Source organism: Cebus imitator, unplaced genomic scaffold (assembly GCF_001604975.1).
Source record: "Cebus imitator isolate Cc_AM_T3 unplaced genomic scaffold, Cebus_imitator-1.0 Scaffold3, whole genome shotgun sequence".
Lineage (NCBI taxonomy): Eukaryota > Metazoa > Chordata > Mammalia > Primates > Cebidae > Cebus > Cebus imitator.
Window position 1 is genome coordinate 7,554,721 of NW_016107318.1, and position 25,663 is coordinate 7,580,383.

General features: G+C 36.8%; 1 protein-coding gene across 7 annotated transcripts in view; it reads left to right on the forward strand.

Annotated features, from left to right (window-relative positions):
* ERICH3 (glutamate rich 3) overlaps positions 1-20,778 on the forward strand; it is a 108,774-nt gene extending 87,996 nt beyond the window's left edge. For 6 of the 7 annotated variants that reach the window (XM_017531703.2, XM_017531693.2, XM_017531711.2 and 3 more), the window contains 4 exons: positions 13,237-13,362; positions 13,771-13,812; positions 17,295-19,636; positions 20,317-20,778. In XM_017531703.2, the coding sequence (XP_017387192.1) occupies positions 13,237-13,362; positions 13,771-13,812; positions 17,295-19,618 (2,492 nt within the window). In that variant the 3' untranslated portion in view covers positions 19,619-19,636; positions 20,317-20,778. The remainder of the gene's footprint in view (positions 1-13,236; positions 13,363-13,770; positions 13,813-17,294; positions 19,637-20,316) is intronic. The other variant, XM_017531720.2, reaches the window with a different exon arrangement.
* Positions 20,779-25,663: the final 4,885 nt, after the last annotated feature.

Genomic DNA, 25,663 nt, shown 5'->3' on the forward strand with positions numbered 1-25,663 from the left:
TTAAATAAAGCACAGTATGTGTCTGAAGGCAAGGATGTGTGTGGCTTTTTAGAGGTTATTTAAACAAATACTATTTGTTCTGAGCTGTATATGGATTTTCAGATATATAGCTAATGTTAATAGGTGCTTACTATGTTCCAGGCATGGTTCTAAACACTTAAATATATCAATTCATCCCATCTTCACAAAAGTCCAATCTCCCTCTAAGTTAGGTTCTATCATCATCATTCCTTTTTTACAGATGAAAAATAAAATGTGGCTTCAAAAGGTTAAATAAGTTATCAAAGATTATACAGCTAAAGGAGGCATTCCTAGGTTATGAATTCAGGCAGAGTTCCAGAATTTCTAAAGATTTCCTATGATGTCTGTGTAATATGAATTTAGATTTAGATAATAGTGTAAAATTTCCTTACAAGATTCCAAACTTCTCTTTGAGTTCTTCTCTGAAACTGAGTTACTTTCTGATCCCTGGGGCTCCTGGGTGTGTAGAAGTGTTCATTTGACATGGAAAGAGTAAGGAGTGTCAGGATAATTAGGCCCCAGACCTGAGACACATGGAAGGTCTGATGCTTTTCCCAACTCGAGGAGCACAGTGAAAGGGCCGAGGCGTGTCCTATGGGCAGCTGGGTTGCACCTGCCCGATGCTTGGCTCTCACACAGCCTGCTGTGCCCTGTAACTCGTCCCACTGTCCTTTTGCTGCTCTCTCTCATCTGTCTCCCCTGTCAATGCAGCAGACATTCTTCTTGATTTTAAGATAAAATTTGTTTTCACATTTTAATATTACTAAAACTCAGCTGCATTTTAAAAACATATGAATACTTTTAGTGTCTACATTACTTTTAGACCCTTTTAAAAACTACTATTAAACCACTGAGGTCTACTTCTAGGAATTGAAGTTGTTGAATAGTTATCTGTCACTTCAACCAGTATCATTAATCTTGATGCACAAGGCACCATAGTCGATAAAAAATGTGTGAGAGAGGGTTCCTCTCATAACCCGCTGAGTGTAAGTCTTGGCACACCACCATACAAAGATTGGTAGTCCTATGTAAAATCAGAGAAGGTACAAAATATTATGTGGCTTCAAAGAAAGAGAAGTCCCATTTATTTAAGTACACTTTGAAAGATTTTTTCTTTTTCTTTTCTTTTTCGTTTTGGATGGAGTCTTGTTCTGTCGCCAGGCTGAGGTGCAGTGGCGTGATCTAGGCTTGCTGAAACCTCCGCCTTCCAAGTTCAAGTGATTCTCCTGCCTCAGCCCCCCAATTAGCTGGGACTCCAGGCATGTGCCACCATGACCAGCTAATTTTATTTTTATTGTATTTTAGGTTCTGGGGTGCATGTGCAGATCATGCAGAATTGTTGCATAGGTACATACATGGCAAGGTGGTTTGCTGCCTCCATCCCCTCATCACCTATATCTGGCATTTCTCCCCATGTTCTCTCTCACCAACCTCCCCACAAGCCCACTGTCCCTCCCCTAGTCCACCCCCCAACAGACCCCAGTGTGTGATTCTCCCCTCCCTGTGTCCATGTGTACTCATTGTTCAACATCTGCCTATGAGTGAGAACATGCAGTGTTTGATTTTCTGTTCTTGTGTCAGTTTGCTGAGAATGACGATTTCCAGATTTATCCATGTCCCTACAAAGGACACGAACTCATCATTTTTTTATGGCTGCATAGTATTCCATGGTGTATATTGCCATATTTTCCTGGTCCAGTCTGTCATTGATGGGCATTTGGGTGGTTACAGGTCTTTGCTATTGCAAACAGTGCTGCAATGAACATATGTGTGCATTTGTCTTTATAATAGAACAATTTATAATCCTTTGGATATATACCCAGTAATGGGATTGCTGGGTCAAATGAAATTTCTATTTCTAGATCCTTGAGGAATCGCCACACTGTCTCCCACAATGGCTGAACTAATTTACACTCCCACCAACAGTGTAAAAGTGGTCCTATTTCTCCACATCCTCTCCAGTATCTGTTGTCTCCAGATTTTTTAATGATCGCCATTCTAACTGGCATGAGATGGTATTTCAATATGGTTTTGATTTGCATTTCTCTAATAATCAGTAATGATGAGAATTTTTTCATATGTTTGTTGGCCTCATATATGCCTTCTTTGGAAAAGTGTCTGTTCATATCCTTCACCCACTTTTAAAGATGTTTGTTTCTTTCTTGTAGATCTGTTTTAGTTCTTTGTAGACTCTCGATATTAGCCCTTTGTCAGATGGGTAGATTGCAAAATTTTTTTCCCATTCTGTTTGTCGCTGGTTCACTCTAATGATTGTTTCTTTTGCTGTACAGAAGCTCTGGAGTTTAATTAGATCCCATTTGTCTATTTTGGCTTTTGTTGCCAACGCTTTTGGTGTTTTAGTCATGAAGTCCATGTATTTTTAGCAGAGATGGGGCTTCACTGTGTTAGCCAGGATGGCCTCAATCTCCTTTACCTTGTGATCCATCTGCCTTGGCCTCCCAAACTGCTGGGATTACAGATGTGAGCCATCATGCCTGGCCACCTTGAAAGTTTTTATAAACACCATATTTGAGAGACTGTAAAAGTTAAATACAATTTTGAAGGTGGGATATAGGATGACAAATGTGTTTTAGGTAGCGGAGTATAGCAACACATATGACCTTTGAATAAGTTAACAAAAATAACTCTAGAACAGAGTTTGACAAACTTTGGTGCTTGGGCCAAATCTGAAGCGCTAGCATTTTGTCTTGTTTTCTAAATAGCCTGCAAGCCAAGAATGGTTTTGTATTTTTAAAAAGTGCACAAAACCCCAAGAATTTACAAACTGGGACTTTAGAGAAAAAGTTCATCAACCCCTGCCCTAGAATTATAATGCAATGACACTGAACACCTTCAAAAGATTTTTTTCATATATAAATCAAGACTTTAGTTCAAATATATTTGAGACCCTTTTATAAAATAATTCAAATCTTTGATATCGAATTTCATTACGAAATTCTGGTACATATAAGGTATCACCTAGAAAATGTATACAAGCTGGCAAGCTGCTAATCACAAAGGCAAAGGTATTAAACACTGACATTATTTTCAGTTTTTAAATTTTCACTTGATAAAACTAGATTGTTTACCTGGATTTGTGTAAGTAGACTTTTTTTTTTTTGTAAAGTAGGATATACATAATGAAGGTCATAATTAGGCTACAGAATATCAGAGACGTGGCACTATAATCATGTCACCTGTAAGACAGTAGTTTTTGTTTTTCTCTGAGTTTGTAAAATCAAAAGCGTATTGGCTTATTACTTTTCTCAAATATATTGGGAAACCTATGTTCTTGACTTGATAACATCTATAATTTTAAAACATTTTGTTATCTTTTTATTAAGGTGGATTCAACACTAGATGGCAAGGTTGGGGACTATTTATCTTTGTTAAGTTGTAATATATGTGCTATTATTAATTTTTTTATTAACTTTGCACATGGAATGACATTTAGACAATGGAGAAAAGTAATTTTGAAAAATTACTCGTAGGTTTATCACACACGAAAAGATCACTTTTCACATTTGGTCAGGCTTTTTGTTTATAAACTTAGGATTTATAAAATTTTGTTGTCATATTTTATAAAATGTAGTGTGTGTTTTATCTTAACATTCTATCATGATCATTTTTGACATCTTTAATCATCATGAACATATTTAATCTCTATGTGTTATGCCATTCTGTGGTTTTTTCATAATTTAGGTGTTTCCTTATTGTTGAAAATTTATATATTTTCTTACTTTCATTATTGTTATTAGTACTTTAGTATCTTATTACTGATTATTTTTAATTTATAAACATTTTCTTAAGATAGATTTCAATAAGTATAATTTTTGTTCAAAAATTATAGATATTTTAAGGTTTTTGATAAACTTTTTTCCTCAAAAAGTTAGGTTTAAAAGTTTCAACATTACAGAATAGACAAGAATAAAGTGAAAGTGAAAGTCTTTCTTGCCCAACCTCTACTATTTTTCTCCAGCAATAACGGTAGACAGCAATTTTTTGTGTGTGCATGATTCCAGAAATTATAGGTAAATAGATATATTAATATATATTACAAAAATACATATACACATGTTATTTTTATATATAGATGGAAACATATTATACATTTTGTTCTGAGACTTTTTCACTTAACACTATATCTTGAATGTCTTTTCACATCAACAGACATCTCTTTTCTTCTTATTCACCTTATCTGTTATTTTTATATTGCCACAGTATTGTATAACTGCACATATTCTTTAAAATATCTTGCCTTCTCTGCAAGAACTCACAGTTTTGTTCTATTGTTCATCTTCCATAAAAGAACAAAATTTGGGGATTGTGAAAACCAGGGAATCTAGAGTCAGGGAATACAAAGCACACTGAAAAATATGACATTAACAGGTAAAACAGAACAAAGACCATATATCATATTCAGAATGATGTGGAAGGATTGATGCTATCAAAATCCTGAGGCTGAATAAATTTTAACAGTTGGATGGCTAATGTTTTTTAGATATAAGTACTCTGGGAAATGAATCAATAAATTTGTTAATAAATAATACATTTAAAAATCAAAAATAATTTGTATGAATAACAATTTCTAAGAAAATTCCACTTAAAATCACAAAATATGCACATGTGTATATTTCACTTAAATCCCTGACTAGAATCTTAGGTAGAAATGAAAGAATGCCGAGAGAATGTGCAAACAATCACATCTCACATTTGTATGGTATTTAATCATTTTTCAGTTATAATAAAAGCTGTGATTATGTTAAAGAATAATCTATGTTACAAATAAACCTATGCGCTAAAAATTATATACAATTAATGCTGTTTTGTAGACTATAAGCTAATACAATTTAATTTGAATTGTTTTTACTTGAGCTCATAGCAGTGGATATGAGTGAAGTATAGCCATTGCCTTCATACCTTTAAAGCTGATTGCATAAAACAGTATTTTCCATCTAACTACTTCATAGTATGTCTTATTTAATTGGACTTTGTCCAGTCCATCAACAAATCAGATGAATTGAATGAAAGGTGTGCTGTCCACAGTGAAGTAGATAAAGTAAAAGATTATAATTGCTAGCTACAATGAGACAGTGTTCTTGGGTGTTAATCCAGTATTACAGGGCACAGTGTCATTTTAATGTTTATTTTCTTTCTGTTATTTTCAGCTTAAACTGTCATAATGCGTTGTGACACAATCTTGGCAATATGTTCTAATAGTGGAATAACTCAAGTGCATTAATTTGTGAAGTTAATTTAATTTATACATCATAAATATAAATGAACTAAGAGTAGTGTATTTTAATGTAAATTAGAATGTAAAATGGATATGGAAGTAAGCATTTTTTATTTTTGTATGTGAATCAGGAAAAGTCATAGTGCTTGACCAGGCAATTTGAACTTAAATAATAGTATAACTAATATGAAATGCAATTTTGTCAGGCAGGCAAGATAAAATGGTCCTGATGAAAAAACACGAAAGTCAAGTGTTATGAGTTGAGGTCTAAATACAATTTCTGAATGACCTGTGGAAGCCTGTAGTTGTTCTAATAGACCTCTTCGGTCAATAAATATTTGCTGAGAATATGCTTTATGTCACACACTGTCCTCAGTGTGAACATAACAGTCCCTTTCCACATCAATTTTATGTTCTAGGAGGGAGATATGCCTACCAAGTGAAAAATAAGCGTGTGATGGGGTATCTGGGCTAAGTGATAGAAGGAAAATGAAGCAGGGTAAGGGGATAATAGACTGATGGCTTGAGGGAGGGGTGGTATTTTAGGGGTGGCCTCTCTAATGATGGGACATCTGAACAGAGATGAATGAAGTACAGAGGGAGGCCACTCTGTCATCTGCAGAAATAACACAGGGAGCAGAGGGTCCAACAAGTGCGACAGCCCCAAGTTGGGAGCGTAGTTGCTGAATGAAGGATTTGGAAAGGAGGTCAGTGTGACAGGAGCTGAGTAAACAAGTGAGAGGGTAGCACAAGATGAGGTCGGAGGAGGAAACTCATAGGTCATGGGGAGGAATTTATTCTGAGTTAAGAAATCTCTCCTCTAGAAAGATGTGAGCCCACAAGAGCATGATCTGAACATTTGGAGAAGATTATGCTGCCTACTATATGGAGGATAAACTTTAGCTTTCTCTGCAACTATCTTTGAACAGCTGTGGTCTTCAGTTTGTAATTAATCCTGGTATTTTGTGGGCCATGTGTTAATGTCAAAGAAGACACAAGAGTATCTTCACTGGGTAGGTAGATGATGTTAGTCATGAATTTAGTCATGGTGAGTTGCTGAGAAGATTATCGACTGGCTACACAAAGAATGATTAAAGCATAGGGATACTTTTCAAGGTGACCAGGAACTTAAGTTTGGGAATATTTTTATGATGTTTTTATGGCCTTCTTACATTCTTTTTTGTTTTGTTTTGAGACCGAGTCTTGCTCTGTCACCCAGACTGGAGTGCTGTGGAGAGATTTCGGCTCACGCAACCCCCGCCTCCGAGGTTCAAGTGATTCTCCTGCCTCAGCCTCCAAGTAGCTGGGACTACAAGTGCATGCCACCATGCCCAGCTAACTTTTTGTATTTTTAGTAGAGACAGGGTTTTGTCATGTTAGCCAGGATGGTCTCGATCTCCTGATCTGTGATCTGCCCACCTCAGCCTCCCAAAGTCCTGGGACTACAGGTGTGAGCCACCACTCCCGGCCCTTACATTCCTAAAATACAGATGAAAATTCTTGGCAAAACCTTCTTCTGATATTTAATTGCTCAGGATTCTTAACATGTTTTAAGATGGGATCAATTTGTGTCGTTTAAAACAACATAGGAAAGAGAATGAATTAGGTATCATTGAGAATACGGGATAGAGAATGTAAAAGATGTAATAAATACCAAATTAGAGCATTTGTGTTTTGACATTTGGGAACCTGGAAGAAAGAACCTATAATGAGGATTCAAGTAATTATGAAACAGAATAACTAGTACTTTTGTTTCATGGCTTAAACCATTTATTAAATTTATATGTATTAGTGGATCTACTTCTCCTTACTTTTCTACTGCCCAAACTGCTCAGGCACTATTGGTTAGAAAATATGTAGAAAAACTGAAACTGCTTATCTGCAGTTTCAGTTACTCATGGTTAAGCTCAGTCTGAAAATAGCTGAGTACAGTACAATAAGACAGACAGAGAGAGACAAAGAAGAGAGACCACATCAATGTATCTTTTTTTACAGTGTACTGTTATAATTTTCTATTTTATTATTAGTTACTGTTGTTAATTTCTTTTGTGTTTAATTTATAAATTAAACTTTATTATAAGGATGCATGTATAGGAAAAAGCATAGTATATATAGAGTTTGATACTATCTACTGTTTCAAGCATCTGCTGGGGGTATGGAATGTATACTCTGTAGGTAAGGGAAGTCTCCTATACTGTAAAAACAAACAAATGAAACCCCTAAAGCCTCCAAGATACACAGTAAATTGAAGTTTTTGGATGATTTCTTGGACTTTCCTTCTTATTCCCCTGCATATTGTCTTTTCATCTGCCCTGGCCAACCATGATATCTAAGGCTATATCATGGAGAATAGGCAATTACAGGACAGAAATAACATGGTTTTGTTCTGCCCCTTTTTACGTTATTTTAAAGGAGAAAAATGGCTTAGAGGATGTGTAAAAATTGTGGAAAGGTGGGGGGAGAAAAGAGAAAGAAAGAAACAAAATAAGCAAAGAATTACCAAAAAATCAGAAAAGAGAAAATGCTACCCTGCAATTCTGTTCGGCCTGAAAAATTACAACCTTCATCATCATCATTCTAAATATTTTATTTTTTGTTAAATCAAAGTTTATGGTCAAGAATATCTGAAAGTTTCCAAATTATTCATTTAAACCACATAATGATTCCAAATGATAAGAATGTTTTTTATTTAGTAAATATTTAATAATTCAGTTTGCATCTTGACTAGTAGATATTAAAGTGTCAACTTTTACATCTCACTTGTGATGGCCTGAATTTTAAGATGTGATTTGATTTGTTTCCACAAAAGCAGTTGAATTATTGCAGTGAGTTTCTAAGTTTCTGCATTAACATAGCAGCAAGTGATATGAAGGCTATAAATCAACTTTTAAGGAGAATGTTAATCAGAAACACTGTGAAATTTAGTTCATTTGGTAATATGAGTTCAGGTACCTGATTTTGCTTTCTCCCTGTTCTATTTTAATTGAGGAAGAATGTATATAAATAGTAGCTTAAATGTTTTACAAAGTTTAAAAAATGTGTTTTTGTGTGTAAGGAAGGTACCATCCAGATGTCACAAAATCCAAGGAATTTGTTACATGAGGGCAAATTAGAGAAAGACATCAGGAGCTATCTTAGGTTTGTTTCCCACGAGAAAGAGGAGCATCCTCATGGGAGTTAAAATAGAAATCATCCTAGACTTCAAGGGTTAGAGGAGGCGGAAGCATGAGCAAGCTGTGAGGGAGCAGAAAGATGGTGTGCAGGCTTCTGATTATTCAGCGTTCTTCACTGTTGCCACCCCCAGGAAAGCGTGTGAGGCAACACCAGCAAAAAGTCAGCTGCACTGACTGGTAGAGGGTCTTCTCCCCTGAATTCATAGAGGCACTTCCCTACCAAAGAAGATGCCATTGCCAAGAGTCTAGCCAAGCCTGGAAGCTCTTGCAACAATAGGAAAGTAACACAATGAAGTACATTTCTGCTAAGAGGGTTCAAAGCCCCACTTTCCTTTCCTTTCTCCTCTAGCTCTTGGGTCACTGAATTGGCATTGGAAACTATTTCAGCTTAACCTTTGTGAGGAAGATCTGTATCCCAGTGGGATTTAAGAACATTCAAGAAGCTAACCACTCTCCTAAGGGAAAACAGAATGAACAACTCTCGTTTTTACTTACATAAACATCAGTCCTTTCCACAATACATAAGGACATGGAAGAAAGGATTAATACAATTTAGAAGGTTGGATTATCATGTAACTGTTATTCTCTTTGTGCCTTTTTTATAGCATCACAGAGCAGAATTTCTTGAATACACATTGCATGATAACAGTGCAATAAAACTAGAAATTATTTATAAAATATAATTAAGTCTCACCAGAAAAATTGGAAATTTAAAACCAGTACTCTAAGTAATTCTTGGATTTAAGAGAAAAAAACAACTCACTGGATAATTAATTAATTGCAATTATTAGTGCCAACGGGTCGTGTTCATAAGGTGACCAATTTCAAACTATAGCCTTAAACAACTCCCCCACTCAAACTATAACAACAACAACAAAAGTAATAAACCATAATGGAGGAATGCTCATAATCAGACTTTAAGAAATGTATAAGAAATTATATGAAGTGTGGTCTCATAAAACAGTAAATAAAATAGAAATCAATAACAGATAGCTTGAAAATAAAAAAATAAAGCGAAAGAAAAGCCTAACACATAAACTTAATAAGAAAAATATGCTATTCCACACAAAGAGGATGAAAAAGAAATATGATAAATGTGAAATTGCTCCCACTATTTGAATAGAAGACTAAATATAAAGATGATGGTAACTTTTGCCAGATTAAAACCAGAATTTGATGTAGAATGTCTGCAAATCTTAAAAATAATAGTTTGGGATTTGGAAGAAATAGTACTGAGTAATGTAAAATTCTTTCCAATAGCAGCAGCAATAACAGCAATAACATACAATTATACAGAAAAACAAACTCTGGAGGAAATATTTGCAACATGGACATGACAAAAAATTTTTTCTGTATGGACATAAAGATGGCAACAATAGACATTGGGTACTACTACATGGGGAAGGGGGCCGTGGGTTGAAAAACTTTTTATTGGGTATTATGTTCACTGCATGGGTGATGGGGTCATTTGCACACCAAATCTCAGTGACATGCAATTTACTCATGTAAGAAATCTGCATCTGTACCTCCTGAGTCTAAAATAAAAGTTGGAAAAGGTGATTGATGTTTGTAATATATGAAGAGTTCTTACAAATGAATAAAAAGGCAAACATCATAACAGAAGAATGTATATTGAAGAGCAGGAAATTCACAAAAGGAAAGCTTGTTACTAATATTGAAAGCTCTGGCCTTGCCACTACCTCAATTACTAAATTATCAAATAAAGAAAGAATTGGTGGAAATTGTGAAAATAGTGCAGGCACATAGGACTTGCAGTCATTATCGATGACATTGCTCATCACACCTCCTTTTAAAAAGAACATTTAGAAATACATATAAAAAGCTCCTAAAAATTCATAGCAATTCCTATTCTAGGAATTTGTCTTAAGAGAATAATCAGAAATATGTGCAGAATGATTATAAGTGGTATTTAAAATAGCTTTATAATCACAAAATAATAGAAATCACTCAATATTTAACAATAGGCAATTGATGAATCAAAATTCAGTAAGGCTTTCTTAGAATGTTTTATGTATTATTGAAAAGTCTTTTAAATTTAATGATATGGGAAAATAGTCACAATACATTGCTAAATTAATAAAGTGGAATATTAAATGCTACTTTTAGTAAGAATCGAGTAAAAACTACTTGGAAATCTATTAAAATGTTAACTAATAGTTTTCTCTGAGTAGTGAAATGATGATAATTATTTTCTCCTTTGTATTCTTTAATTTTTTCCAAGCTTTGGATAATCTATCTAAATACTGTCTTAATATTTAAGGAAAATACAATACATATTATTTAAAATATATTTGTTTTTATATTTAAAAAGCTGATATTGTAATATAAGAATATTTTGATATTAAAAAAATACCTTAAAGTATAATATATCATTTGAGTGGAAAAAAAGCTGATTTTCTAAGACATTCTCTGTGTGTGACAATTGCATTTTGCAACTAATGCTCTGAGAACTGACAATTACCTTTGCCTCTAGTGGTCACCTATATTGACAGGCAAAGGACAGGAGCCTTAGGGGATGAAGAGCTAAATAGAGAGAAGCAACAAAGTGATGTGTTGGGAGTCTCAGCATGCAGTCCTCTTTTACTATGGGTGGGAAACAGTTGAGTTTAGACACCAGCCAAGTTCTTGCTTTTAAGTTTCAGTTTCAGAAGAACATCTGAGAAAAATGACCAAGTGAAGCCTTTTCTAGTTTCATACCTAGAAAGTCCTTGATACTTAGGCCAGGGTCCCATTCTTGCTGAACCTGAAACAGGCAACACCTAACTATACAGGCTGTCATCTACTTCCAAAGGCTAATCCTCCAGGGGCAAGCCAGCAGATGTGGGCAAGTGGTGATTTCATCCCTGAGACAGAGGGACTACAAACTTCACTATCATTCCTGAGTGAGTTTTAATTTTCAGATTATGCTAGTATCGTTTGGCTTCTTATAATAGTCTTTTGGTTCAGTAGCTGCTAATTGCTTAATTATTGTTTATTATTAATATTGTGAACTATATTTTTTATGCCCTGTAGACTACTTGGAAAAATTTTTGATGTTTTAGCACTGATGGAATAAAGCTTCATGTAACTGCCAAACAAATTTATATGCAACACCTAAAACATCGCTTATTTGAATCTCTAGACATACAGTATTCACATTATTATAATAAGATGATATTCAACTCACATGTATTATGTTTATAAAGTTTCTAAAATAAAAACTTGAAACTATTACTTAATTGTCATGAATTGATATCTAAACTCTTACTGTAAAAAGCTTTTGTTATATTGGATGAATAAGGAAAAGTGATGTTCAAATATTTTTAAAAGAGAATATATTTGAACCATATTATTTCCCTCTTTTCATTTATGTTTTTCCTCCTAATATTGTTAAGTCACAGTTTTCCTCCAAAACTGATTGGAGGCAGGTATCTTCCCTATTTGTTTCCAAATACAGAGGGGTCAGTAAGTAATTACCTCTTAGCAGCTCACCTTAAACTAAGCAAGAAACTACATTCTAGTTCTGTTTTCTCAAAGTAAAGTCTTTGTATCTGCTATAACAGAATATCAGGGGAGATTGAAGAAAGGAAGGAAGGAGGGAAAGGAAGGAAGAAAGGAAGGAAGAAAAGAAGGAAGGGAGGGAAGGAGGGAAAAGAAGTAAGAAAAAAAGAAGAGAAAGGAAGAAAGGAAAGAAGAAAGGAAAGAAAGGAAAGGAAAGGAAAGGAAAGAAGGAAAGGAAAGGAGTTAATTGGTTTCAGAAATACCATGTTCTTATGCCAGAAGAAAGATCTCAGTCTATGTTATTTGAAATAACTTTTGTTAACCAGGAAGTAATATAATGGTAATGTCAGGGATTTATGGGATTTATTATATGGGTCATCAGATGATAAGCAAGGGATGCAGACAGGAAATTGTGAGAAACTAAAGACAAACTTAATTGGCTTTACAGTTTGGCCTAGAATTATACCACATTGGGCGATGATACTGAGAAATGCTCATCATCATCATCATCATCATCACTGTTATTTATTAAGTGCCTGGACACCTGCTAATAAGTGGAAGATGAACATGCTCTGTCTATATTATTTCATTTAAACCTCTTAAGAACTATTGAATAGGTAATTCTTTTTGACAGATGGGTAAACTGAGGCTTTGGCTTAGGCCAAAGTACTTGCTCAATGTGATATGGTTAGTGTATAATACGAGACCTGAGTTTAGATCTCTGTGATCCTGAAGTCCATGCTAGTAACCAATTACAGGCGACAGGAATTTCTACAATAGCTTTTACTGTCAAATTTATAGGAATTGTGTAATAGCTTTTTTGCTTATGTCCACATGGAGTGAATATTGGGGTCAAATCACTAAAATCTACTAATGGATGAAATGCTCATAGAGTAGTCAGCTCTAGCAGTTTTAGTAATTTAAAAAAGCAATGATGATTGGTGTCGTAAAAGCCATAGCACACGTTCCTAGAAGGGAAAATGCAACTAAACTGCTTTTTTCAATCATTTCATCGCATGTGCATTTGGCAAACCTGTCACTGCTTCTGGCTGTTGTCTTTTTATTAACGCAAGTATTTCTCTGCATGGATTTCTTTACTTCATGATCTTCTCTCGTGTATTGTGTTTGCTTTTTGAAATCATAGCTTGGGAGTTGTTTATGCTTCAGAGATTTTTAAAACAAGGTTACATTTTAATGTAAATGCATTTAAATTGACCCCACTTGTGTAAATGATGTGAAATAGCTCAGCAATGTTCCCATGACCTGTTTTTATACCTTTTGATATTTTATGTGACCCCCAATAAGCTGGACAGATAATAACAGAAGCCTTGGCATCGGGCTACCACTGTCACTATGATGCTGAGTCTGGTGTCAGTGGCGAAGATGAGGGTGGGAAGCCACCGAGGAAGCTGGAGGTTGACACAAGTGGCGGTAAGGGCACGTGATTACCTTGGAATGACCTTCAGAAATCCTCTGCAAAAACAAACTGTTTCCATTTTTCCTATTCTTGTTTCTTCCTTCTGCCACCTTTTTGTTTTCTTTTCAACTAATGAAATAGCATGGCCAAAAGTAGTTGACGGGCCCTAGGGGGAGCTTTAAAACTAACATCAGGTATTAATTGATTATTCTTTTTTGAATATGTTGATGCCTAGGATTAAAAACAGGACGTTAGATTTTACAATACTGTTAGGAATTTTCAGATCAGTCTTATTTCAATAGCCTGCCTCCCAGATAGTTGAACAGGTAGACAAACTTGCCTTAACTGACCCAACTGGAGCCATGGAGAACGATGGTACATTTCACAATGATTCATTTGAACTTTTTCTTTTTTTTAATTAGGAAAGGATTCATTGCCATTAGCATATGACCTGGCCCTTGGTGGTAAGTATTCCATCTGTAAGAGTTCCAATTAGAGTGTTCTAACACCCTTTGACTCATACAAATCTGCTCAAACTTCCTATGTTCTTGAAATCACCATGTTTTCTGGTATGTTTTGAATGACTTTTTAAAAATATCCTGATTTGAATATACGTATGTGTATGGGGGGAGGGAAAGATATTCATTTATTCATCAAATGGTCACATTATTGCACCTTCAATATTTAATAATTCTCATCAAGCACTGTGAGGCACTTGAGATGTTACCGTTCTTTCAAACAACAACTTAGGCAGCCACGGTTTTATAGATCCTGGCAGAAGACATAAGACTTCTGGGTCAGAGAAAAAGGACTTTATTGCTTATAGCAAAAAGCAATAGCCAGAGTACCTGTATATATGCTGGTTCCCTGAGCTCTAATTCTCCCTTGGCAACATGAAGAGGGCCAGGTCACACTTGAATATGCCGTGGGCTGAGTTACAAGAGGGCAGTTCTGAGCTCAGAGAAACCACATCTTTTATAGTGGGCATTCAACTAGCGGAATTCAGGTGCACCTTTCCCAACATTTATTGTGCAATGCAGATACTGGTTATTATAGATCAAATTGAATTCAAGCAAGAAAATCTAATTATTTGTAAGCAATGAAAGGTGTATGCAAGGAAGATTATTAGGGCTTTCTTTATGCCAGGCACTGTGCTAAGCATGTTACATAAGTTATCTCACTGTCAAAGACTCTGTGAGTACAGCATTGCTATTCCCATTTTATGGATAAGAAAATGAAATATTAGAGAGGTGTTATTTACCAAGTTTAGTAAGTGGCAGAGCTGGCATTTTTTACCCAGGTCAGTCTGACTTCCAAGTACACACTTATTCCACTAAATCGAATTGCCACTGTTTGTGAATATTGCTTATTCTCTTCTATTACATATTTTTCAAAAGCCCATGGGGTTATCATCAAAAAAACATGTCATATTTTTATACTGATATTTCTTAGAAAAGCTTCAATTACTCTTTCTCCCTTGCTTGAGGAACATCATGTCTGACTCCCCTATAGTGTGTATGTGTTCATATACTGTCTCAGCTGGATGCCATTAGCACTTTCTCTCCTAGAATTTAGGCATAGTATATTACGACATGGTGGCTAGGCAATTTTATTTCCCTGTTTCCCCAAACGTTCTTTACTTAACCCATAAATCTAGTTCAGTGTTTTCTTAATAAATGAAAAAGAAGATTAAATTGATATAAATTATTAAGATGACCATGTTCTTTACTTAACCTATAAATTTAGAAACCAGATTAGAAAAACAGAGGACTTTATTTAAATGTTTTTCATAACTGCCTTTTTAATATACTTTCATGCAGGATTTTGAATAGCAACAGATAGCCTATCAAAGAGACTTGACACACATTATTGTTTCCTATTGTTTCAATTTAATTTCATTTCAAATCCAGTAATAATCTGTAATGAAATAAAGTGGACCATATTCTCTCAGGTGAATTGGCTACATGTTCTGTGAACAAATACTTTATTCTACATTTTGCTTTGGAAGCTTTTAGGTAAAAGTTATGAAATAACTGCTGTGATAAGCAGAACTATAAAGCCAACCTCACCCTATTGACAGACGACCTGAAATTTTTATTTTACTCCTTTGAAAGGAGATGTCATAAATTACTTTCCAAACACATTTTAAGGGAAATGTAATATCAACCGTTATTGCATTACTTCAAAACGGTTTATCATAGTAGCTGGCAAGAGCCGAGGAAACACAACAAAGGATAACTGTGTTGTGGGTTAGAAGAGGTAATGGAATGGGAAGACAATCTTGAACGGGGTATAAAGTAGAGAAGAAGTGAGAAAGGTCAGAACTCCAGGCTTGTAGGTTGCTGGTGATGATGTGGCAGGTAAGGCGGCTAGCCAAGAAGGAAGCAAGTAAAAAACAGATGAGGAACACTTGCCTACTTTATAAGTTTTTGCAATTTAGAGTTTGCCACCTTGGTATAACTTATTTTATACAATCTAGTCCAGTGTTTTCTTAATAAATGAAAAAGAAGATTAAATTGATATAAATTATTAAGATGACCATTTTCAAAGCTCCTTGCTCCCTAAGTACCATTCTGCAGTTGGGAAATTGAAATGCTTTAGGCGTTTGGCATAACATGCCTTTCTTTACTTATTTTGCTTGCATATTTCAGAACATGTATATAACTTTATTAAATAATAAAAAAATCCACTTGGTACCATTAAAAACATGTGAAGCCTATATTTATTGAACTATGAACTATGATAGCTTGTGCACCCAGGTTTGCCAGGAAATTATGGATGAAAACTTGTGCTTAAAGAAGATTATTTATGCTGAAAACTGTCCCAGTCTACAAAGTCCTGTCTTGCTCTGTGGTCCTGTTTTGCCAAAGGCAAATTAGTTTCTGAACACAGGTGAGAGATAATACAAATTGGTGTCTTTAGTAAAAGGTCTTACCTTGAGCTACAAAGGTAAGGCTTTTTACTAAAGACCCAATTTGTGATGACCAAATCTAGATATAATAGCTTATCATCTGGGAGTGAGAATGATCAGTTCACACTGTGTTATGATTGTGTTGCTAAGGGCCCATGTGAGTATAAGAAACAGGCAGAAGTCAGACATATTATGCTGCTATAGAAAATAATGATTTCTGGGCCAGTGCAGTGGCTCACACCTGTAATACCAACAATTTGGGAATTTGAGACCCAGGAGTTGGAAGTCAGCCAGCCCAACATGGAAAGACTCTGTCTCTACAAACAAAACAAAACAAAATCAAAAACAAAACTAGCCTCACATAGTGGCATGCACCTATGGTCCCAGCTCCTTGACAGGCTGAGGCAGGAGGATTGCTTGAGACCAGGAGGTCGAGGCTGAAGCGGGCCATGTTCACACTGCTGCCCTCCAGCCTGGGTGACAAAGTGAGACCCTGCCTCAAAAACAACAACAACAACAAAAAAAAAAAAAAAAAGAAAGAAAGAAAGAAAGAAAAAGAGACAAAGAAAATAATTTATAAGAAGATAATGCTCACTACTTTTCTTACTGCATAATTTTTCCACTTACTATTATTTTTAAGAAAGGAAGTTTGTATGTATTTGTATGCATGTGAGGGAGAGAAGGAGAGAGAAAGAGGAAGCCAAGACAGAGTGAGACGAAGATTTTGTTAAGACATGGGGACATAAGGATTTTTCTTTTTTTTCTTTTTCTTTTTTTTTTTAAACATTTCTGATATTCAGCTTTTCTTAATGTGTTCATTGAATTTGAAAACATTTCGTTTCATAACGAAAAACCATTATTAAGTCATGGTGCATGTTACAGTCAGTATCTTAGACTCAATGGAGAAAGTGTTTGGCCTCTTGATATCGCATACAAACATCTCATACTGTAAATAGTGTTATATAAGATTATAGTGTCTCCTCCCTTGTTCACTTGGAATTAAAGTAACCTTGATTTCACACCTTATTTTTATAGCACCAACAATGAATTTAGTGGTGGCTGAAACGGCAGCAATCAACTCAAACAAGGAATCCCAGCAATTGACACAAGAAAAGTGTACACCGGAGAAGAAAGAAGCAATGGAGGAAGAAGTGCCCCAGCACAGGGACACTGACATAGTCCAGGGAAGAGGGGAGGCAGCGCTGTGGGGAGAAGCAGGACTTGTTCATGAGGCTCCCTTGAGGGCGTGGAAGCCAACAGCAGAGCAGTCAGAACTGGTAGAAGAGTTCACAGAGAAAAGGGAGATTTTTCCAGGTCTAGAAAGGGAGGCAGTGGCAGCAGCAGAAGCAGAAGGGGCCAGAAGGCTGGGCGAAGGGGGGTCAGACTCCACAAGACAAGCAGCAGCAAAAGATGCTGTGGGCCTGAGTAAAGATGAGGCTCCTGAAAAGCAGGCCTTGATGCTGACGGTGCTTGAGACAGAGAAGGCAGCTTCTGAAGGGGAACAGGGTTTGGAGAAGGCAGTGCTTGCAAACAAAGCAGCAGCCCTGAACTCGGAGCATCTTGAGGAGGTGGTAACCCTGAGAGAGGCAGCGACATCGGAGGAGGGAGAGGCTGAGGGTGGGGTGGCCGTGAGTGATGACAGGGAAAGTGAAGAGCAAACATCCATAGACCTAGAGGACACGGAGCCCTTGGAGGACACAGCGTTCAAGAGAGATGATGGTTCTGAAGGGACAGTTCTTGGGGAAAAGAAACAAGCCGAAGAGAGAAAGGATGCGAGGAGAACAGAAACACCCTTGAGCCCCTTCGCAGGAACAGCAGAAGCAAGCCGGGTGCAGGTTTCGGAGGGCAGCCCTGAAGACCTTTGCAAGGAAGATGCGGAAGGGGAAGAGAGAGTGACTGAGGCAGAAGCTGATAGGGAAGATGACAGGAAAGAAATGGTGCCCAAGGAGTTAGATATAACAAGAGAGAGAAGGAAAGCTGAGAGGCCAAAAACCCCTTTGAGGAAAACCAAATCTGAGAGAGAAGAGGTGACAAGGCCAAATGCACTTAAGGATGAAGACGCTTTTAGAGAAGAGCAAAAACGTAAAGCGGAAGAGGGGAAATCAGAGACGGCAGTAAGAGCTGAGGAAGAGACAGCCCCACCCAAGGAAATGGGATCTGGTGCTGAGGACGAAGCACCTGTGGAGGCATCTGAGTTGTCTGACAATCCAGGGCTTCTAGGAGAAGATTCGGTAAAGGAGACAGTGGATCCCATATTTGAAGCAACACCTGGATTTGAAAACTCGCTGGAAAACGTAGCAGCTCTGACGAAAGGAGGAGAGGAAAGACTGAACGAAGCCAGAGACACAGAGCACACAGATGGAGAAGAGCTGTCGAGCAGGGAGAACGGGGCCCTGGAGGAGGGGCCCCACCAGGAGGGAGAGGGGGCCTTAGCAGTTCCTGAAAGTGAGCCAGCGGGAAAGCCGCAGGCCCCTGAGGGGCTGATCCCAGCCACAGGCCGGGCAGAGGAGCTGGCAGCCAAAGATCACAACTGCGGTGCAGGAATGGAGGGGAGGTCTGAAGGGCAAGAAGGAGTGGATGTCATGCTAAGGACCCAGGAAGATGTTCCTGAGGGAGATTCCACGATGGCAGAAAAGTTCAGGGAAGAAGTGATGGATGAGGACCCACAGGAAGAGGAGGATAAAGAGTGCACTCTGGGGACAGAAGTGATGCAGGACGGGAACTTGGAAGGGGGCAGGGACATGGGAGGAGGAGGAAACACAGAAAAGAATGAGGGCCTGGGAGGAGAAAGGGTTGTGGCTGAGGAAGTTCTACATGGAGGAGGGGAAATGGCAGAAACAGCCGCAGAGGAGAGGGAGGTGTTGGCAGGTTCGGAGACAGCCGAGGAGAAAACAATAGCAAATAAAGCCTCCTCCTCTTCAAATGTTACTGAGGAAGAAACTTGGTACCAAAACGATGAGTTAGTAGGAAAAACAGCAGCTGCAGGGAGGGCGGTGGTAGAGGAATTAGAGCAGAGTGAGGAGGAAATGCCAGCGGCAGAGGAGATGACAGTGACACGTACAACAGAGGCTGGGGTAGGCACCCCAGGAGCCCTGGAAGGGAAGACCTCAGGGCTAGGACAGGAGCTAGAGGCAGGGTCAGAGGGCCAGGAGGCAGCCACTTGGAGGCAGGAGTCAGAAGCAGCTGAAAAATTCAGATTAGGATTACCACGGGAGGGAGAGAGGGAACTGGCTCTAGACAGTCTCCAGGCGATGGCAACACATCCTGAGAAGACTGATTTCACCCCAGAGAAGCAACAGCGCATGGTGCAAGGAGAAAGAGAGGCTGCAGATGTTTCTCCCAACAACGCGCAGGCCTAGGAGACTTCCTGGTAGAGGGTGAGTTGAAGTCTGATGTGTTGCTCCTCTTGGGGCTGGCTTGTCCCTTTATTGGTGTCTGTGCACATATAAACACACAGACTTCAGTTCTGTGTCACTTAGCCCTGAGCCTATCAGGAGAGGGGCAGGAAAAGACGGAGGAGGGGCCAAAGCACACACGGGGAGCCACTGCTCTTCCCTGCATGACAAGTCATGCTCAGTCTTCGCAAAGCAGCTCCTTGAAGTTGTGAGATCCGTGTCTCCCAGATAGGACCCCAAAGAAGAAATACAGAGGAGAATGTGCCGCAAAGGACAGGCCGCAAGAGTAAAGAATCAAACTCTATTTCACAATTCATTTCCACCCTAGTGTTGTAAAGGATGAGACAAAGGTTGTTTGTAATCATTTGCCTTTAAGTGATCCCTATGATTTCATTTCTGCAGTTTTGCAGTGTTTAATACATACCATTTTTACAGATATAAAATATAAACATTCTATATTGGATATTTTACATATATAAAATATTTTATATTCTATATGTAAAATATTTAGGTATATAAATCTTGAAGAGTGGAACTAAAGACTAAAATTATTTTTTTGCATATCCTGCCATTTCCTTAACACCCTCACATTCTTAGTGTCCAGTTTCCACTATTGTGAGTGATTGGATTCTGGTACTACTATCCTTTTTATTGTTTTTCAGGATAATTTAAAGATGTCTTCCGGAAGACGTAAAGAGTGGAGAAAGATTTACCCAAGCATCTCACCAGGACTCTTGATTTTCTCTTTCTTTTTTTTTTAGTTCCTAGCTGTACTTGTCTGAGATGATTCCCAATCTGTCAGCCCTGGTCAGTAGCACAGTAAGCACCTTGAGAATAGCTCAAGTAGATTTGTAGGACCCTTCTGAGGAGTCATGGTTCCTCCTGGAGAAACTCGTGAGGCTGTTACACATTCTACACACCTAACACTATTTTCAAACAAAAATGATAATTTTCAAATGTTTGACTTTTACCGAAGATCACTGGAAGGCCCAGTCCTAATATTAGGGGTTTGTCTAAAGTCCTTTTTATTTTACAATACAGAGCCCAAATCCATTCCACAATCTCAGTTTCATACATGGGAAATTTATTTGAAATCTGTGGTTTGGGGCTTTAATGAATTGGCCTGTGAAAATGAACTCTAAATGTCCTTCCACGTACACTCAAAACTAAAGATTGCTCCAGATCTCTAAGTTATTTTAGCAAACAATTTCATGGGTCTTTATAACAGAATGACTTATAATCCTTTGGGTATATACCCAGTAATGGGATTGCTGGTTCAAATGGTATTTCTATTTCTATGTCCTTGAGGAATTACCATACTGTCTTCCACAATGGTTGAATTAATTTACATTCCCACCAACAGTGAAAAAGCATTCCTATTTCTCCACATCATCTCCAGCATCTGCTGTCTTCTTAAGTTTTTAATGATTGTCATTCTAACTGTGAATTGGTATCTCAATGTGGTTTTGATTTGCATTTCTCTAATGACTAGTGATGATGAGCTTTTTTTTCCATGTTATAAAGACGCATGCACACGTATGTTTGTTGCAGCACTGTTCACAATAGCAAAGACTTGGAACCAACCCAAATGTCCATCAATGATAGACTGGATAAGGAAAGTGTGGCACATATACGCCATGGAATACTATGCAGCCATGAAAAAGATGAGTTCATGTCCTTTGCAGGGACATGGATGAAACTGAAAACCATCATTCTCAGAAAACTGATACAAGAACAGAAAACCAAATACCGCATGTTCTCCCTCATAAGTGGGTGTTGAACGACGGACACATGGACACAGGGAGGAGAACATCACACACTGGCATCTGGGGGATGGGGGGTTAGGGGAGGAATAGCAAGGGGTGAGGGGACTGGGAAGGAATTGCATTAGGAGAAATACCTAATGTAGATGACGGGGTGATGGATGCAGCAAACCACTAAAACACATGTATACCTGTGTAACAAACCTGCACGATCTGCACACGTACCCCAGAACTTAAAGTATAATAAATAAATAAATACGATTTCATGGGATGTATATGCACTTATACTTAGAAATATTCATTCTTTTAATTTATGCCAGAATAATAAAGGGAAGTCTTATTTCAAAATGCTCTTTGTTTTTTGTGAGTGTTTCTGTAGTTCTGCTTTCTGGGGTAAACTAGTAAAATGGTAGCTTGTAGCATTTGGTCTCTGGGGCCTTATTTACAGGGCCATTCAAATTTAAATAAAAGTAGTAAGTAATTAAGTTAAGCAGAATGAGTATAATAATTACAGTGGTAGGCAGCGCACATCAGCATGTATGCCAACATTCTAGACTCTTCAGTTGCTATCATTCAACGGAAAAGAAACTTGGATTAAATGAGTGTGCTGCTCACCTTCCCAAGTTCTGTTATTTCAAAGCTGTTTACTAACCTTGCAGTTCATTATAAATCAACAGTCACAATTGCATTCTAAATTACCCCGATATTATTTTCTAGTTGTAATATCAGCCTGCCTCCTAGGGGTTTTGATTTCCTTGAAGACATACCAGTGCCCCATAGTGCATGTGTTTATCTACCATTTCTTTATGTGAGGAGGTAAAAAAAATTTCCTTAAGCAGTGATTTTCCAGGCAGAATATACATTAGATTTTCATGGGGCACTTTTATAATGACTCAACGCTTTTCTGCACCCCAGAGGTTCCAATTTAATTAGTTTTGATGGATCTATGCATCGGTATATATATTTTTAACTTTTCACTTGATTCTTCTATATAGCCAAGGTTGACAACTACTGCTCTAAATCATATAATCCATGCTGGCCACATTACATTCAAGCTCCCTTGGGACCAGGCATATTATCAAAATAGGTATTTTCCATTTTAATGTATAATGGAGCTATTCAATGATCAAAAATACAGTGGACCAGATAGTAGACTGGTCCCTTGATGAGAAGCATCAGCATCATCTGCAAATTGTTCCCAGCTCCTTCTCCTACCTACTAAATTAGAAACTCTTGGTGGGGTCCAGTAATCCATATCTTAACAAGCCCTTCAGGTGATACTGATGTACACTGATGTCTGAAAACTGCTGTCATGGACTATTGATAGTATTAAGGATTAGTCTCAGTTGGAAAGCGAACTGCAGAGGCATTGTGAACTTTCTTTCTTTGCCTTTCTCTGCCTCTCTAACTTTCTCTGTCTTCTGATTTATCTGTCTCATTCTTTCTCTAGGAAATGGCACTCAATATAAAAGTGGTGAAGTCAGTATTAAACCTATTTTTACTATGATTGTATTGATACATGCACGAAGTCCCTCTGCCCTACTCCCTATTAAAGGATATCACTTACTGCACATCATAAATCACCATAATCTGTCTTAAAGTTTTATGAGTAGATTTCATCTACATTATATTAAAGTTCATTTTTTACTGAGCTGTATTAGTGTGGAGCTCTAACAGTATTTGTTTCCTGATTTCAACCTCAATGCTACAGAGCACTTTGAATACATTGCACCTTATGGGAAAGATAGTAAACTTATTAATCCTGTTGAAAAATGAGTTTTGTACAATGTGCTAAATGGAAATTGCATTGGATTATGTTTATATTTAACACATTTCATCAAAACATCCCATAACATAATTCTACAATCTGCATGTGAGTTTAACTGTGAAATTTAGTATTGTGATATTTTGAATAAGTGAATTATTTTCCTGCAAATACTATGTTGATAAAATTATTTGTATGTCCACCTGAAATGATTTTTTTTCTGTTTCTTCACTATTAAAACATATATCAATCATTTGTTTACAGATACATGTGAATGGTTCTTTGTAAATAAGACTTGACTTTTAATCTCTGTGTTCTTTCCTTATAATGTTTGAACTCCACAGAGCAGAGAAGAGAGGATTAGTTTCACTGGGCTGTATTTTTGAAAACAGTATATGTATTTATACTGATTTCTACATTCATATGTGTCTTTCACACACATGAGATAATGTCAGGGAGGAAAATTATTATCACCTATCACTACTTTATAGGTAAGTGAAGAAAAGCTCAGTAAGGTGGCTTGTCTAAAAATCAGTCTCGGGTTATCTGACTCAAAATTTGGACTTTTTCTTATCATATACACTACTTCTAAGAAGAGGTATCTTAAATAGATACTAAGATATTACATATGAACCTCTACATGTGTTTGTTTATTTAAAGAAGGGAAAAAAATTAAGCTTCCTCAATAGATCCTCCATCAGTGAGAAGGGAGTTATATTTCCAGCTAGTGTCAATCAAAGAAAAAAGATTATTAAAATAATTCAGAAGAAAAATAGGCAATCAAAAGAAATGTAGGTGGAATTAGGTTTTCTGCTTGAACTTCTTGAGTTAAGCTTTTTCTAAGAGTGTTGTAAATTTAAAGTACAGTTGAGTTCCTTAATCCTTCTAAGATCAATAATTTTGCCAAAATTATTGCCTTTGGAAAAATGATTGTTTGAGAAAAGAAAAGAAAGCCTTAAGGAAGATTCATCTAGTAAGTGAAATATTCCAGCAGGCTCAAGGACAGCCCAGAAGAAGCCGCTTCTGACCTTGGGTAATATTTCCTCTCTGTTTTCTGTACCATTTGATTATGTCATTTAAAAAATAATTCACTGACACCATGGCCAGCAGCAAGAGGTACAAGAGAACAGGGAATAAATACAGCTGGAATTTTTAAAAAGTTACTCTGAAACTCACCCCTCTTCTTTTTCCCTTTGTTTTTTGTTCTTTATTCTAATATCATGCCCTGTGACAGGAAAACTATGCTTTTCAAAATAACTGGAAACTAATTTTGCAAGATAAAATGCTGGAATTTGAGAATGCACATGCCTTTTGTAATTTTTTTCCAGAAGGCTCAAACTGTTTAATAAATCTGTGGGACTCTTACAATGTTTTGGAAAGTTGAAATACCCTCATTTTTAATTAGGGAAAATGCAGTACACAAAAGATTCTTGGGAAAGAGAAGCTAGTGGCTAAGTCTTGCTGCTTTGTCAAATGTTTCCTGGTCTTTATTAAATATCTACTTGAACATTATATTAGGGACCCATAAATTATGAGCGAAATCTTACAGTTGTTCGGGAAATTGATATTATAATGAGACACAGAAACTTTCAAACTGGTGTGAATGTACCTCCCAGGGAAGATGAAGTTTTTCATGGGATTCACTGGCAAGGCTAGTTTGCAGATGCTTAACCTCCATATGCACTTTATCTTAAAATGGACTTGAGAACTAGTCTGCAGTCAATGTCTTTTGTCAGTCCCCCAATCTTCTGCTCACAATAGAGGCCAACTCTTTATTCACTTACCATGTTTACTGTGATGCAAAGATCCCTAGTATGACACAAATCAGACAAAGAAACAATTTGAAATATGGCATAGGAAAGGACCTTAATGGCTGGGTAACAAATCTTTCTGCAAATCAGTTGGTTTTCAATTCTTTGTTTTCAACACAACTAAATGAAGGTGTGATTGAAATGCCAGCTGATAAGTCATTGAAATATTTTTGGTATATTATCAGTCTGTAAATATTGGTAAATCAGGAGTTCAAATAAGAGCATTGCTGTACAGTCTAACAAAATAACTCCCATTCCCATTTACTTATTTATGTGACATGCATAATTACTATATTTTTATATCTATAAAATAAAACAGAAAGTGTAATAGAACTGATGTTGAACACTGTTATTCCAGCAGTAAATAATATTCATTCACAGACATACAAACTAATTAAAAATAGAAATCATTATCTTAGATGCATTTTTACTTTTACTTTTTATGTGTAATATTTGCCAAAATTTATAGTATGAATGTTGTTTTGATCAAATGTGTGTTACTAATAATTACAATGATAACCCAGTCCAGGTGAGATTTAACACATAGAGTCTTATGGTCACAAGAAAATTTTTAAATTAAAAATTAATTTGCATAATAATTTAACGGCAGATAATTATGACGGTAAGAAGTAAAAGACATTTAAGTATAAAAATACACTGAAGTAGCATA